General features: G+C 43.1%; 2 protein-coding genes across 8 annotated transcripts in view; one reads left to right on the top strand and one right to left on the bottom strand.

Moving 5' to 3' along the window:
• LOC137346841 (transient receptor potential cation channel subfamily V member 3-like) overlaps positions 1-6,407 on the top strand; it is a 55,391-nt gene extending 48,984 nt beyond the window's left edge. For all 3 annotated transcript variants that reach the window (XM_068010769.1, XM_068010767.1, XM_068010768.1), the window contains 3 exons: positions 666-763; positions 1,801-1,877; positions 3,169-6,407. In XM_068010769.1, coding sequence (XP_067866870.1) covers positions 666-763; positions 1,801-1,877; positions 3,169-3,464 — 471 coding nt within the window. In that variant the 3' untranslated portion in view covers positions 3,465-6,407. The remainder of the gene's footprint in view (positions 1-665; positions 764-1,800; positions 1,878-3,168) is intronic.
• fam222ba (family with sequence similarity 222 member Ba) overlaps positions 393-16,988 on the bottom strand; it is a 55,909-nt gene continuing 39,313 nt past the window's right edge. For 2 of the 5 annotated variants that reach the window (XM_068010775.1, XM_068010776.1), the window contains exon 2: positions 5,614-13,963. In XM_068010775.1, coding sequence (XP_067866876.1) covers positions 12,624-13,946 — 1,323 coding nt within the window. In that variant the 5' untranslated portion in view covers positions 13,947-13,963 and the 3' untranslated portion in view covers positions 5,614-12,623. Of the gene's footprint in view, positions 1,225-5,279; positions 5,578-5,613; positions 13,964-16,988 lie in introns of those variants that run through there. The other 3 variants (XR_010968801.1, XR_010968802.1, XR_010968803.1) reach the window with 3 other exon arrangements.

Here is a 16,988-nt window from a genome sequence, read left to right as displayed (position 1 = left end):
GACTGGGAACTCCAGCCAAGTTTCTTTATCCCCAACCCAAGTGCACTTAAAGCTTATAGATCACCTTCCAACACCCTAGCTGAGATTAGTTGATGTAGCACAGATCAAGGACAGACCCGGACACTTCAAATCAGTGTCCAAGGGCTAAGCGATGAGCCTGGGTGTTTGATTGGCTTTGTCAGATCTGGTAGTACATTCACCTACTAGGCCATCATGGGATCTGAGAGAAAGACGTGAACTATACAGTGAACTAGAACAGATCCCCAAGGGAGGGCAGACTTCAATTTTAGCTTTTAATGAGGACTCGTTCCTTGAGCTCAGGTTGCTTTGTTGCTGCACCTTTACCTAATGATTTAAGTCATTAACAACTTCACATGACGGGACAAGTAATTTGAAAAATAAGATTTGGTGACCAGATTACCTTTTAATATATTGATTTCCAGAAAGCCAGCTCAAAAACTGCATCGATTGCAACACTCCTACCCAAAGTCACCCCAAGTGACAAACCCAGCTTAAACATTATTAGACTACCAGGTTACTAAGACTTCCTTACACATTGAAACCAGCTCAAAACTTTAACCGAGCTGTTTCTGCTCGTTAAAGACAAGCTGATGGTGTAATAACTTTGCTTTGTTCTTTTCCCTCAATGACCAAATTTATCCAAGAGAGCAAGAACTATTCTGAATTTTGAAAATGTTTTGCCAAAGTGTCTGAAGGAGAAATTTCAACTGGGAGAAGAATTATATGGCAAGAGATACATCAGGTAAAAAAATACATGTATTTATGTAGCACATCACATCTCTCAAGAATGCCTCACTTTAGGTACAACGAGCTTCTTTTAAAGGCAGTTTAAAGTCCTGACTCCCCAAAACCCTTCCACCTCCTGCAGTCAGGAGTGTGCACTCACCACTTATCTGAATGAAGCTGGATACCATCCAGGACAAAGCAATCCTTACTGCAGCAGTGAAATAGCTGCCATTTTGCATACCCTTGAAGTGTGAGAATAAGGTGCTGAATTAGGGACAGAGTTGCACAAAAATTCCATCAAGGCTAGGTGGAAGTCTTTTTAACTGATTCTCGGTATATGGATGTGGCTTGTAAAGCCAGCATTCAATTGTCCATCCCCAGTTGCCTTTTAGAAGGTGGTGGTGATCTGCCTTTTTGAGTTGCACCTCACAGTGCTGTTCGGTCCAGTGTTCCTGGTCTTTGACCCAGTGACAATGACTAAACAAAGACAAGAGAAAGAGACTTGTATTCCTGTAGTGCATTTCACTACCTCAGGATATCCCAAAACATTTAACAGCCACTAGAATACTTTGTGTTACATTTCCTATAGTACAACAGTGACACGTCAACTTGTGCAAAGCAAGCTCCCGCAAAACAGCAATGAGGTGATGTCTAGATAATCTGTTTAGTGATATTGGTTAAGGGATACATATTGGCTGGGGCAGGGAGGGCGGGGGGGGGAGGGGGTGGTCAGTGGGAATGGGGAAGAGCTCCCCTGCTTTTCTTTGAAATACCATGGGATTTTTACATCCAGCTGAAACAGATGAGGCCTCAGTTTAACATCTCATCCAAAAGACAGCACTTCAAGCAGTACAGCACTCTCACTCCTGTACTAGAATGTCCACCTAGATTTGTGCTCAAGTTACTGGAGCAGTATTTGAACCCACAACCTTCTGTTTCAGAAATGAGTGCTACCAACTGAGCCATAGCTGACCAGGGCTGCTTTCATTCCAAAACAACTCAAGTTTGAGCTTAAAATTATACCAACTGGATGTTTATCATTTCTCAAATCAGGATCAAAGAAGTTAACTGGACAAAATGGAGCACCACACTAGCTCGTATCCATGAAGACCCAGGCGAAGAGGATCAAGGTAAATAGTTAGGGTCAGCCAGCTGACCATTACTGTGACTGACTGGTCACAATTATCCAGGCACATTCAGTAAAATTTTGGTACGTAATCCCATATCCATTGGTGCTATGAAGGTACATTAAAGGGAGGAGAGATTCTTGCTTTATCATTAGAGACAGAATACAAAAGCAAGGTAATTGTGCTAAAGCTTGATAAAACATAGATTAGGCCTCACCTGGAGTACTGTGTACAATTCTGGTCAGCACACCTTAGGATGGATGTTAATGCCTTGTAGAGGGTGCAGAGAAGACTTACCAAGATGATACCAGGAATGAGGGACTTCAGTTACGTGGGGAGACTGGAGAAATTGGGATAATTCTCCTTAGCGCAGAGAAGGAGAAGGGCAGATTTAACAGGACTGTTCAAAATCATGAAGGGTTCTGATAAATAAGGAGAAATTGTTTCCACTGCCTGGAGGCTCAGTAACTGGGAGGACACAATTAAGATAATAGGCAAAAGAACTGAGCCAGGGGGGTTGTGGATGAGGAGAGACTCTTTTGTTCAGTAAGCTATGATCTAGAATGCGCTGTTTGAACAGGTAATGGAAGCAGATTCAATAGTAACTTTCCAAAGAGCATTGGATAAATACTTGAAAAGGGAAACATTTGCAGGGTTATGGGCAAAGAGAAGGGGAGTAGGACTAATTGGATAGCTCTTTCAAATAGCTGGCTCAGGCATGATGGGCCGAATGGCCTCCTCTTGTGCTATATGATTCGGAGTCTAGCTTTTTAAAAAAAAATTCTTTCATGAGATGTGGGCATCGCTGGAAAAGAATAGTAGGTTTTGTCCATCCCTAATTGCGCTAGACAACAGTGAATTGCTGGGCCATTTCAGAGGGCAGTTAAGAGTCAACCATTTTTCTGTGGGTCTGGATTCACATGTAGGCCAGACCAGGTAAGGACGGCAGATTTCCTTCCTTAAAAGGACATCAGTGAAGCAGGTGGGTTTTAAAGACAATGGTGATGCCATGAAACTATTACGGAGACTAACTTTGAATTGCAGATTTTTATTAATTGAATTTAAATTCCACTAGCTATGGGCATTAGCCTGGGCCTCTGGAGTACGAGTTCAGTGACATTACCACGACGCCACCATCTCCGCCCATTGTATGTGATGTGCTTTAGAGGCATGCCAAGATGCTTTATAAATGCAAATCTATTCCCCAATAAATCAAAATCTTCTCCATAGTGGCAATGTATTGGCTTATCAGAGACCAAGAACAAAAACGTTAAATTATCTATTTGTTTTCCAGAAGAAAGTGTTGATGAAAGCGCAGATGAAACAGACAGCATGCCATCAAGAAAAGACATTTTCAAAAAACCATTAAGGAAAAACTTACACAGAAAACCAAGAATCAAGAGCAGCAGAAAATGGAATCTGGATTCCAGCCGAAAATTTGGAGGGACAGCAAACAGAGAGATAAGGCTGGCAGACCTAGAATCAGAGGTGATAATGGTTTCTGAACAAGATATGCCACCAATATTAGAGACTGTGGATTGTAAGGAAACAGACAGTACAGTTAAGCCAAGAGGAGACACGATGATTTAATTAATTTATGCAGGACATATTCAATCTCATTTATCAGTGTCAACTTGACTCAGTTGGTAGCCAGAGTGTCAAATTCAAGTTGCATTTCAGGGACTCGAGCATGTTCCAGGCTAAAGCCCCAGTGCAGTACTGAGCGAGTGCTTCATTGTCAGAGGTGCCAACCTCCGAATGAGACATTAAAGGAGACCCTATCTGTTTGTTCAGTTGGATGTTAAAGATCCCAGGGCATTATTCAAGCATCTGGCAGTTCTCCTGATGTCCTGGCCAACATTCCTCCCTCAAACACCACCACCAAAAATAAAAATTGGTTATCATATGTGCTGTGTAATGCTTGCCACATTTGACTGCATGCTAATGGTAATTTTTTTTTTTAAATTAAAAAAAAACTGATCTGGAATGCACTGCTTGAAATGGTGGTGCAAGCAGATTCAATAGTAACATTTAAATTGGAATTGAATGAATAGTTAAAGATGATTTGCAGGACTAAGAAAGAGGAAGGGAATGGAACTAATTGGATAGCTCCAAGAGCTGGCACAGGTACTGTGGACTGAATGGCCTCCTTCTGTGCTGTACATTTCTAGCTCATTGGCATCTCTCCAAAGCATATTCAGACAAAGTGCTATATAAATGCAAGTCTATTTTCCCCTCCCTTATGTGGGATGAGCTGAACCATTAGATATTTCAAATTTGGTAGCATTTAAGCAACAGTGGAGCTCAATATTGAGAGCTTATAGGACAAGATTTAATGATTTTCCTGTAGCTTAAAATATGTGTCATCATGTCAACAGAGTTAAATTATACCTAGTTGATGATGTGAAAAAGTACTGCAACCTCCAATACTGAGCCACACTGACCAGGAAAACTTTCACATTCTAGTCCTGATCTGTGTTACTCTCAAAAGGTGGCAAAAGGAGGCACCAGTTCTGATCTCAAACCCCTACTGGGATGGCGGTTGAGAGTTGTGGGGCGGCGGGTTAAGTTAGACAGAGTTCCTGATTCGAGCAGGGGTCACAGAATGCCAAAGTACAAGTTTAGGGACATTGGGTAAAGACAGGATCTGGTTCAACTCAAAATGAACCAGTAGGACTCATGCACAAAGATTGCTCACCTAAGAGATCTGCTGCCCACCCCAATTAACTCCAAGATGATGCAGCTTCATGGGACAAAAAAAAACTTATTCATTATCCAACATCTTTAATGATTTTTTGATTTAGATTTAGAGATACAGCACTGAAACAGGCCCTTCGGTCCACCGAGTCTGTGCCGACCATCAACCACCCATTTATACTAATCCTACACTAATCCCATATTCCGACCACATCCCCACCTGTCCCCTATATTCCCCTACCTATACTAGGGGCAATTTATAACGGCAAATTTACCTATCAACCTGCAAGTCTTTGGCATGTGGGAGGAAACCGGAGCACCCGGAGGAAACCCACGCAGACACAGGGAGAACTTGCAAACTCCACACAGGCAGTACCCAGAATTGAACCCGGGTCGCTGGAGCTGTGAGGCTGCGGTGCTAACCACTGCGCCACTCTCCCACTTCTCTCTGCAGTAAACCAATCTACAGACCATGACTTATGTGGCACAAAATGTTTTAAACTTGGAACGTTTAGTTGACTGCCAGTTAATGCTTTTGGTGCAATTTTAAAAGTACAATATTACTGCACAATTCTGTAAACCAGTTAACAACTCAGTGCTTTACCAACTCCCCCCATTCTGCCTCTCTTGCCAAGTAAACATTCAGAAAACATAGGGAGAGAAATAAAATGCTAGAAATCCACAACAGCGAACTTTGGAAATACTCACCCTCTGTAGCGGGAAGATAGGTTACTGCGGCACACGACAGCCCTTCATAAAAACAGAGACAACATCATTTGTCCCACCAATCCTTCCTGTTTCCCAGCTTCGTGCACAATCCACCCGACCATGGACTCTACCTCACCCACCCTCCTGAAGGAAAAGTACTGTATTAAAATATTCCCCAATCCCCAAATGCAAGAGAGCGTCCAACCTACAACCTCTCTCGTGTGGAAGTCCAGCTCCAAACCATCGCCGGTTGAAAACAGCCAGTCCTATCCACATTTCCCATCTCTGGTCCCATGAGCTGCAGCAGATTTTAAAAAGAAATGTCAAGATCAAGCTTCATGTAGTTTAGATGTGCAATTTTTTTTTTTATTCTTCATCAAAATGTAGTTCTACAATAGTATACATTGTTTTCATACTGAATTTAATATATCCAACAGCAAGGACTGCTCACTGTCCACATTTCCATCTCTGAAAACATTGTAAAACACACACCAACCAGTTAGTGTTGAGCTTTCCCTGCATGAAAGGAAAATTTAAGGTTAATACTTGATTTTTTTTAAATCAAGAAGCCAGGTCATAAATTATGAAGTTTCATACATCAATATCAGACAAGCGACCATTTACCCAAACTGACAAGACACCAGGCGGCTGCTGACAGGGGACATGTTCACTAGGGTCCAGATGTTGTTCTACTCTGCCCTCACAAGCATCCTTAGTCGGCCCTAGTTTAGGTTCACTTGCTCCTAGCAATGAAGCAAGAAATGGGTAGTCTGCAATCACACTCCTGTTTATTAATACTGGTTCAGCCCCCAGCACTAGTGTTAAGTGTTTTGTACAGAGCACGTGAGATCAAACCCCAGCTTTGATGGGTCATTTTGACTTGCAAACATATTGGCAAATTTCTTGGTCCAGCACGACAAAGAGCATTGCCACTTGAAGGCTGGGGAGGGATCAAGAGATGCTGACCCCCCGCACTCCCATGCCCAAGTTGCTCCTCTCCACTAACAGAACTACCAAGAAATCTACAGGCTACATTCTTTGCACTCCTCGCTGACAAGGGCAGTGTGAAGGGCAAAGACTGGAGAATGTATACAGGGCTCCAAGCAGGGGTGGGGACAGAAAAAACAGTCCTGGGCTTTGGGGGGGGGTGGGCTGCTGCTGGTGAATATATCACAGCTTATTTAAAACAATTCTAGTGTCAGGATTCTACAGTTGGTAGAATTTAAAGTGGAATATGCTTTAAACACCTAACAGATACAGCTGTCCAGTGTCAGGGTGCTCAAATAACAGGTGGTCACAGGTGAGTTGGATTTGCTCAAGTTGTTTAGTCAACATACAATTCAAATCCAAAAAATACACACTGCTCTACAAGATCAGCCACTGGCAAAACAGAAGATGTCACATCAGATGATTTCAAAAAAAATCTAGTGACATGTCCAGGTGAGCAACTGCACAGTGAGGTTAGCATCTCAGTGCAAGAGGAGATACTGGACTGTACAACAGGAAGCTGGGCTGGTGGGTTGGGAAGTGCATGTCTGCAGGATGCAAAGTTCACAAAAATACACTTAGAAGGTAATGGAACTGAAGTTATACCGACAAACCTCTGTAAAAATGCACATTGCAGATTATTCATGAAAGTTAGGTACAAATTCTTCAAATGAAAAAGGTGTCACCTCCCCTCAGTTAAGAGTTCTCACAGTAGTGGCTCTGCTTCGGAAATTGGCACGGTCTCTACAGGTTCTATGCCCGAGTCTTGTCCATTTAAGTCCACATAGAAATGCATCAATCATCCATCTATGCATTTATCATTGCGACTCTTACTCCAAACACAAATTCTTATCCCTAGCTAGGTGCACATCAGGTGCAACTGTTCGATCAGTAACTCCATCAACTGCAATGTCTCCTGCAGAAGGATCGAGTTTACCCGTAGCACGTATAAAAGCAGCTTATATTTATCTTTTTTTTTGTTTAAGGAATACAGCAGCAGTCTCCTCCACAGAGGGCAATTGCAGCAAATAAGTTATGAAGCCAAGCTCTGTAGAGGCACCCTCTTCACATTGTAAGCAAAGAAAATAAAAAGTGTTCATTTAGAATTAGCAAAGGGCTGTTAAAACTTAAAATAAAAACACACTTTAAAGCTTCTCAAATTATTAGAATAGGCACCAGTCCCATAGCAGATTATTGGATATTGGAACCTGTAAATCACAGAAAAAAGTTAAATAAATACCCTTTGATGTTGACATATTTAGTTCCATCACCTCAAACTGCTCCTGCCTCCACCAGTAACAGACCTATAAACTGTCAGCACCAGCTCGGAATACTCTCCAAGCTTGCCAGGACAACATCTGGAAGCTTATTCCACTTTTCTCTTCACAGTTCAAGTTGGCGCAGTACTTGTAACTTCACAGGACTATTGCTTATCTTGACTGAAATTTTAGAGGATAAATACTCGCAATGCTAGTACATGATGATTCTGGTACAAGAAGATTTCACACTCCCAGCACACTTTAAAAATCCTAGTGACAACACAGCACGGCATCTTTGCAGATGTTTAATATCACAGAGAAAAGCCTTGGGGCAAAGTTACCATCGAGTGTGTAACATCTAGAACACACAATGAATGAAATACCGAGACAGCAATTCCTGGAGACAGGACTCATCACGACACTCGCCCACTGCATACCGTCCATCAACTAATTTTAAAATCCATTACTAAAGCTTCTGAGTTGAAAATCAAAAACACTGAATGGCAGTTAAGCTGCTTTAGGTCATAACCTGTAAATGCTGTAAAATACTTTTTGTCTGGAATAAAATTGATTTCTACAGCAAGGCCACACATTAAACCACAGTAGTCATCACTGCAGCTATCTGTGCTAGAAGTCAATTAATAGGAAGCTAGGTTCTTCTGTCAAGCATTACAATCAAACTAAGAAAGCCATGAGCTGTGAAGTCTAACCCTTGCTTGGTGTGCAGTGAGACATCCCTCCAAGTTCTCTGATGCAGTGATGTTACGCTGGCCACTCGTCAAAAAACATTGCAATTTTCCTAGACACAAAACTATTTTAATACCGACACAAGGTCTTGTGTTTAATGCTGCTTCTGCTCAAACCTCAGCCCTGCTGACTACCACATCCAAAGAACAACCATTTCAGTGCTCTTGCCAGGCTAATTTAGCATAATGATGCCAAGGGGACATGGGATAGTAAATGTACTTAAAACAATACTCTTAACTTGCCAGCTTACAAGAATTGCCACTAGTGACAAACCCGTATATACCAGTACTTCACCTAGTGGTACACAGCTCAAAATACTCTTGCCAGCCACAACTAAAATTTGGAAAGGCACAATCTGTCATTGTGCTGTTGAGCGATACAAGTAAGTTTCAGAGAGTGAAGTTACTGAAATCTAGTGAAGACACTGAAAACTTACAGTAAACCAGATATTCTACTATTTCAACCAACAGTCTTAAATGTCTCCCAGCTTGAAAATTAATCTGTTAATTCTGCTTCAAATACAAATGAACTCGGTGAAGAAAGATTGCATCAGAGCTGCAGTTCAACAATTGTAGTATTATTTTAATTTATCAAATTGAAGTATTTTTGAAGTAAATTGAAGTTCTTAGGAAGAATCAGAAGCTCGTCTTCCCTCACATGCAAGATACAAAAATAATTAAGAACCGAATGTATTGAAAACCCCAAAAAACTTTACCTTTTTTTCTATTAAGCAGCTTTGATGAAGTATGGTGGTTATTCATACAATCTTTCAAAATTTATGTTTTTTTCTGCAATGCTAACACATCCCACAGAACTCCTGTTGAAAAATGTTTTAGGATAAAAAACGTCACTTCATTATATCCCTCACTGAGGTGTCTGAGCCGTCGTGGCGGGGGCAGGGGGAGGTGAGAGGAGACAAAGAGTTGGCCTAAAGAGAAGGCAAAAACAGGAATATTTTACACAGTTGATGACCAGCTACCATCTGCAGACATTCTGAAGTGTTCATTTATGACCAACATAAACAGACTCCATCTTCATTAAGTGTTTGTCCAGCAGCCTTGATTCTGTGGTACAATGTGCAATATCATGATCGAGCTTATCAAGTAGTGACTCCAATCACAAAACATTTATCACAACTAGTCAACTCAGTAAATTTTTGAAGCCTTGAAAAGGGGGATGGTGGGGCAGGGGGAAGAATTGTTACAGCCCTGAACTACACATATCTAAAAATATTCCACAAAACTTTTTAAGTCTAATTTTTCTGTTGCTTAAGAGAACGACTCAAGAATGATTGTTGTTACCTCGACAGTAGCTTTGCGCTGAAAACAATACCAGCTTTCTATTTTCCAACCATTTTAAGAGCTCCACGGAGAGCAAAGACTTAAGGCTTTTCAATGGGCTTGAGGGAGACCAATGACTTGCAGGTGTCAATGGCATCACTCAATGGCATCACTCATACACAACTGCTGCTACTCAGACCCTCACTAACAGGCAACATTCATACAGAATTATTACACTTAATTTTAAAGTTACAGTAGTATAGCAATATTCAGCCAGTGTATGGAAGAGAAAAATAAAAACGCATTTAATGCATTTGTTGCCAAACTTGTCTGCAATTAAATTAATTATTTGATAAAGGCCTTTTTGTTTATTCAGGACCAGCAGCAGAAATTACTTTAAGCCTCCCAGGTAGGCCAGTCGTAAGTATTGCATGAACATGGGATTTCCGAGATGTATTCCAAGAATAGGTCTCCCTCTGATCAAAAATAGAAGCCGTATAAATAGATTATCCAGAATGAGTATTTAATTTCGAGGGAATGGGGTGGTGAAATCAAATAGTATTTTCAGTTTCTGCAGTTCAGAGTTCCTGGTGATGAAAGTTTAAAGGATTTGCCTCAATTTCCTCCACTTTATATCATTTCCGCTGCCAAAGTCAATTTATATTGGGGCCTGGATGCATTGATGTTACCATTCCTGTCACCTAACCCCCACCACAGTGATCATTTTCCCAGTGTTGGCTCAGACAGCAAACGTCATGTCATTCACCCGTGTAGGGCATCACAGTTGAAATAATATCAAGGACTACCAGCAGGTGTCATTGGAGAGCAACTGGGAGTGGAAATCTGGGAACAGCTGTCCCAGGACAGTAAAGTCAACTGCAGTGACCAGTACAGCCTAGGAATCAAACCCGGGTGATTTACAACTGGTGGTTTCTCCAGCCCATGTGCCAGAGAGAATTCATGAATTTAAGACTGCCTCTTCTAGAGGAAGACTTAACTGCACAGTCTGTTGACCGATTCAGTGCATTGTTTGAGAGTTTAAAAAAAAATAATAATTTATTGTGCTTGCTAGTTTCTTTTTAAAAAACACTCTTGTGATGTAGGCATCACTGGCAAGGCCAGCATTTATTGTCCATCCTCAGCTACCCTGAGAATGCGCTGGCGGGTTGCCTTCTTCTTGAAACACTGCATTCTTTGTAGCAATTTGTGATGCAATTAAATGAGGGCAGCTAAGTTGGTCAACTATGTTGCTGTCGAACTGAAGCTGCATACAGGCCCAGACCCAAGGCAGCATGCTACTGTCCCCAAAACGACACTAATGAACCAGTTGTATTTTTACAATAATCTGACAGCTTCTAGGCCACTTTTAGTACAAACATATCTGATTTAAGTCAAACGATCTTTCCTCCCAGCCAACCCAAGTGTTGCAGGTGTTTAAAGGCATGATACTACTCGATGGCAAACCCTCACAGGTCAATGAAGCAGCGAGCAAGGAAAGGGGCTTTACGAGCAGATTGAGAGAAGTCGGACAGTTTTCATGGTGCCAACGGGTCACAGTGCATCTTTATGATCCAGCAGGATCTCTATCTCTTTATGCTACACTATGGTCATAGTGAGGTTTGCAGTATGAAAGCTATCTGAACTTGAACTAAAAACTAAAACTGGTACCTAACAGAACTAAGCATTGATTGGGATAGTGCATGGCAGTCTCTCTGGACCATAAACACAGTTCAGAAATATAGACTCTGCAGCAAATACTGCATAATCTGATGCAAACAACTGAGAAGCCGCTCCCTCAAACATCTAACAGCCTCTAGGCAGGATGTGTGCTTTGCTCAAAAAACACCCTGTGGTTGGTCACCCACGACACAATTTGGTGATTCCATCTTTGTGACTGAATTTTTTCCGCATTTCCCTACCAACTCCTCCAAAAACAAAAACCCCACATGCACAGCATTCTCCAGTGAGCTTTAGTTGGACGAATGGAGCTTGTCAGTGTGACTGGCCCATGAGAGCTGATGTTAGCATTTCAACACAGAACTGCCCTTCACTGGTGAATCCACAGGCTCTCAATCCTAAACTTTCACTCTCACTCCAGTTCTCTCCCTCTCCCATAAAGAAAATGAGAGGGAGGAGAGACATAAAGGAGCAACAGAGAGGGTGAAAGGAGAACGCTAAAGGTTTTTAAATAAATTACCATAAAACCCAGACTGCACTGTCATCTGCAGTGACAGTTCTTCATTTTGCTTTGAAACAGTGGCCTATTTTGATCTATAATAGCAGAAAAAAATAAACACAGCTCTGCAGATTTAAATGAGTTTGCAATCTGTCACTTCTTCGGTCATAAATATCACTCTGAACATTTTCCCTCCTGGTGACAGCTCTGCAAATGGATCATCCATCAGGGTTAAACAGAGCTCTGCAGTTCAGAGATTACAAAGCCTGCAACAAGCCAGCAGTACAAGTGGGATACAAGAGGAAAGAGAGGGGGTGGGGAAACCACTAAAGTTGTTAAGCAGAAACCACATTAACACAACCTGCTGGTAGGAAAGCAGTACAACGGATGCAAAAGAAAATTCAGATAAATATGCCGACATGCTGTGAAGTGGTATAATGGGCTCCTACATCTCTCTCGAGAACTGCTAATGGGGACAATTGTGCATTTATTTATTTATTTTTTTACACACACACTAAACCCTGCTAGTGAGTGATGCGTGGACACATGCCAGATAATTCAACAACTGCCAAAAGCTTTTCACACCTCACTTCAACTCAAAGATTCTGGTAGTGCAGATGTTTTTTGCAAGATTGCATCTGTTTTGCATTCTTTTCACCCCCTCCAATCCTGTTGCTGAAACTGGTTTCTAATCACACAAAGTGGTGCCGACACACAGACTTCAATCTCACGAAACATCCTTGAGAGAAAAATTGGTCAGCAAAAATTTTCCCAAAACAGAACTGAAAAAAAAAAATCACTGACAAGTTTGGCAATCAAAAGGCATCAACACAAAGAACATTATCCAAAATTGCTGTTAAGACTGACGAGAGCACCACAGTTACTTGAACCCTGTTCATCTGTATACAGGGTGGTGAATATGACTATTCTGATTCAGATTTGGTTCTGGGCCTCGGCTGATAGGGGGCCTGTGAACCTTCCCCAACATCCCCATTGTCTGGTCCCTAAAGCAGGAGTTCTGGTAATCCCCACCCAGGTAGTCCACAGTCTGCAGGACATTCGTTTGGCTAGAGGAACCAGCTCCAGCCCGGAAGTGAGTCCCTGCCACGCAGTCCACTGGGCCCGAGACTCCTGCGTGAAACACCATGCCCAAGTCCTGGGACCCAGAGCTGTCGCTGTTGGGAGTTGGAAGGATGTTGTTCCATATTGGCTGGAAGTACTGCCCGTTAGAGTACGGCAGAGCCCCCTGGATTCCATTGACCGGGGGAGATGGTGACAATTTATCCCCGGGAACCTTTAGATTGTAAGGCTGGCCCAGACACAGCTCGGCAGGGTAACTCAACGTCTTGCTGGTGAATCCAGCTCCAGAAACATCTCTGTGGAGCTTATTGGGATGCCCTGCCCCAGCAGCATCTCTGGTCAGCTGTTGTAACTGTGCCAACTGCTGCTGATGCCATGTGGCAGAATCTATGTCATTCTGGTAGACCGCTTGCATCCTGTTCATACTTCCCATGGCAACGCCACCTGGTGCAATGGCTGTCATGGCGATGGTCGGGTCCCCTGGGTTTACAATGCAGGGTGGCAGGTGACCCGGCACACTGTGGCCAGACATCCGGGTGCTGGCATGGATCAGCACGTTGCGGCTAATGGGGCTGGGGTTGGCGATCTGTCCCTCACAGACTGAGGTAGTGGTAAGGCCCGCGCTGGCCTGGCACATCTGGTATATCTGGTGCACAATGCTGTTCAGGTCAGAGGGCCTGTTCTGCTGCAGGTTAGCAGCCATGGAGAGTGGAATGGTTGAGGTAGACACCGTGACGTTGGGAGGGGCATCCCCGTCTGGGCGCATCTTCCGGTATCCATGTAAACCCGGTTGCAGCAGCATGTTTTGCGGGTGGGGTAAAGTGCTAGGTGCAGCGTACGGAGTGGATGGTGGGTTCATGTCCGGCAGCAGCCTCGCGCGGGTTCCGTCAAAGTCTTTGACAATCCTTTTTGTGGGCAGCTTGACAATTGCAAGTAAACCACGATTGGAACTGGAATGAGAAGGGTAAGGGCTGAATCGCTGGCCCGAAGTGTCCAAACCGTTCACCGTACGACGGAGGTGTTTCCTTTGTGGTACTTTGATGCTGTTTGGAAAGATTTTAATAGTCAGTGGATTGTTGGCAACTTTCTTAGCATATGCATCCAATTCTGCTGGGGTTGGGTACTGTGCAGATCTCATCTTCTGTATATTTACCCCTAAGAATAAAAAAAAAAGGAAGATGAGTAACATAGATGATCAAGATGGTCACTCCTCTGTTTCTGTACCAGCGTTTAGTTTGCTCTGACCATCTGGTTACATGCCGAGCTATCGCGAGAACAGCATTTCAATCATTTCTTCCTTCCAAAAAGTCAAAGCAGGTTTTAATCTTCAGTTATAAACCAGGACTGCAAAGTGAAAACCTGGCAGAATCAGACTCTGAAGTAAAGAGGTGTTTTACATCACGTCAGCTGTAGCTCAGTTGGTTGCACTCATGCCCAAGTCAGAAGGTTCGAGCCCCATGCCAGGGGCATGAGCCCATAAGCGCAGCTGCCAATCCAGTGCCGTACTGAGGAGTGCTACACAGTTGGAGCTGCTGTCTTTTAGATGAAACATTAAACCGAGCCCAATTTGCCCTGTACCTCCCCCTCTCCAGTGGCAAATGATCACAATTCCCAAAATGGCTGCCATGTTTCCTTCCTAATATTTTAGCCATCCTGAGGCCATGGAAGGAACTATATAAAGCCAAGTCTTTCTTTACATCCTCTATAATTAAGGCTTCACCCTCGCTCTTTCATAGAAGATTCTTGTCCTCACTACCTCCACTGATCTCCAAAACAACACCCTGCATACTTTTTCCTGCATTCTCAAAGGCTTGAAGTTAAAGCTCAACCCATTTCTTATTGCAGCTCATTTTCTCCCAGGTCCTCAACTGTGAAACTTAACTCAAATTCCCTCCCTCCTATAATATAAATGGTTTCAAAGCCAGAGCTTGGAGTCACCAAACCACTACTCCCCAATTTAGGCACTCTTAACATAGTGGTGTTGTGCGCTGAGCCTCAACTCACTGCCTTGGCTTTTCAATTTAAACAGGGAAAAATAATGGGGTTAGAACATTTTAAAAGCCTTCAAGAACATTCTTTCTCCAGATCAAATGGACAACGTTACCCTACAGTACTAACAATTAGTCAGATTATTTAATAAACTCTACATAATGCCTCCTGTTCCCACCCAGGTTACTGGAAGGAGAATATTGAATCCTCCATTGTTGTGGATAAATTCACGAATATTGTGCGTCAAAAGTCAATCCCTCCATTAGCTTCTCATGTTGTGCCTCAGACCCTTTGCCACAATCAGTCACAGATTTTCACTTTCTTATTGTAGAGCCATAGAGTCAGTCATTTATGGCACAGAAGGAGGCCATTCAGCCCATCGAGTCCATGCCGACACTCCACGGAGTTATGCAGTCAGTCCCACTCTCTGGCTCGATCCCCGCAGCTCTGCAAGTCTATTTCTCTCAGGTGGCCATCCAACTTCCCCTTGAAGTCACGGATTATCTCCACTTCCCCCATTCGTGGGCAGCGAGTACCAGGTCATTACCACCAGCTGCATAAAAAAGTGCTATTTGCCCAAAACTTTCTATCTGTGCCCCTACTCCTTGGACCAAGTGTTAATGGGAATGGTTTTTCCTTATCTAACTTACAGCACTGAAACAGGCCCTTCAGCCCACCTAGTCTGTGCCGACCATCGACCACCCATTTATACTAATCCTACACTAATCCCATATTCCCTACCTGTCCCGATATTCCCCTACCACCTACCTACACTAGGAGCAATTTACAATGGCCAATTTACCCATCAACCTGCAAGTCTTTGGCATGTGGGAGGAAACCGAAGCACACGGCAAAAACCCACGCAGACACAGGGAGAACTTGCAAACTCCACGCAGGCAGTACCCGGAATTGAACCCGGGTCACTGGAGCTGTGAGGCTGCGGTGCTAACCACTGCGCCACCACTTGTGTTGAAACTCCTCTCAATCACCTTGGTTCTATGAAGAAAAACCCAGCTTTTCCAACCTAACCTTGTATCTATAACCACATCTCTGGAACCATTCTGGTACATCTTCCCTGCACCCTCTCAAGGACCCTCATCATTCCTGAAAAGTGGTGACCAAAACTCATTTTATGAGCCTCCATCTAGCAAATTCTTAACCATTTTCTGCTCCATCAATAACTAGAGATTTGTATGAATGAAGCCTTAAAACAATTCAAACAGGAATTCAGTGAGTCAGGAATATTTTGAGCTGAAATGATCTCCTGATTAGTGACAAAGATGCAATGAGAAGCACTGACTTTACAGGACAGTCAATTCAAAGCAGTCAGGTTGCAGTGCAGGTTATTTGCACTGCAGGCGTCAGCCTGTCGTGACGACTGAAAATGCTCTTTTACTGGTCACGAGGACAAAAATAATCAAGTTTCAGCTTTAAAGATCCAGAATGGAGAGGCAAGATTGGTTTGTAACTGCTCAAATCTGAGGCATGATAACAGCACAAAGGGAGCCCACAACGAGCCATTTGCAGCACAGTTCAGAGTTAAGGAGTTTGATCCATGAACATTGTACTACTGCGTGTGCAGTGCTTTAATCTTATTATTCATACTCTGATAATGTAGCTGCCCTGAAGCTCAAAATGCATGCTTTGTTTTATGGACTGCTTTGAGAATTAGAGACATGAGCAGAGTCTTTACTTGCATGACTCTGCAGTATTGCCAAGGCTGGGCAAAATGGAAATTACATACCAGAGTAATTTACTGAGGGGGGCAATCTCACTACTTTCGGGAAATTTCCAACTTCACTACCTAATTAGGGCAAGCAAGCACCGGGTGCAGGTGGATTGGCTTGCATGCTACTGAGCCATATGGAGCAAAGGGGTTGCTGCTTCTACCAGTTCAAAAGTAGGTTTCTCCGAACCCTGGTGAGAGGGCCATTCACACTAGCTTAGAATGGATAAAACGGATTACATTTTAGGGTAGATTTAAACCCTTCCCAACATAACCTCAAAATCTGAAACTGATCATAAGACAGAATCCCAACTGAAAAGGCGCTTTGACAAATGTTAGGGTACACTACGAAGACATGAAATCTGCACCTCAGGCAGGGGTTGGGACCAAATCTTGATGAGGCCAAAGCACGGAAACCAAACACCTTGTTTTCAGCAATCCTCCAGCAAAGGCCAGGAAGATATC

Source organism: Heterodontus francisci, chromosome 30 (assembly GCF_036365525.1).
Source record: "Heterodontus francisci isolate sHetFra1 chromosome 30, sHetFra1.hap1, whole genome shotgun sequence".
Lineage (NCBI taxonomy): Eukaryota > Metazoa > Chordata > Chondrichthyes > Heterodontiformes > Heterodontidae > Heterodontus > Heterodontus francisci.
This window is presented reverse-complemented; position numbering and strand designations above follow the sequence as displayed.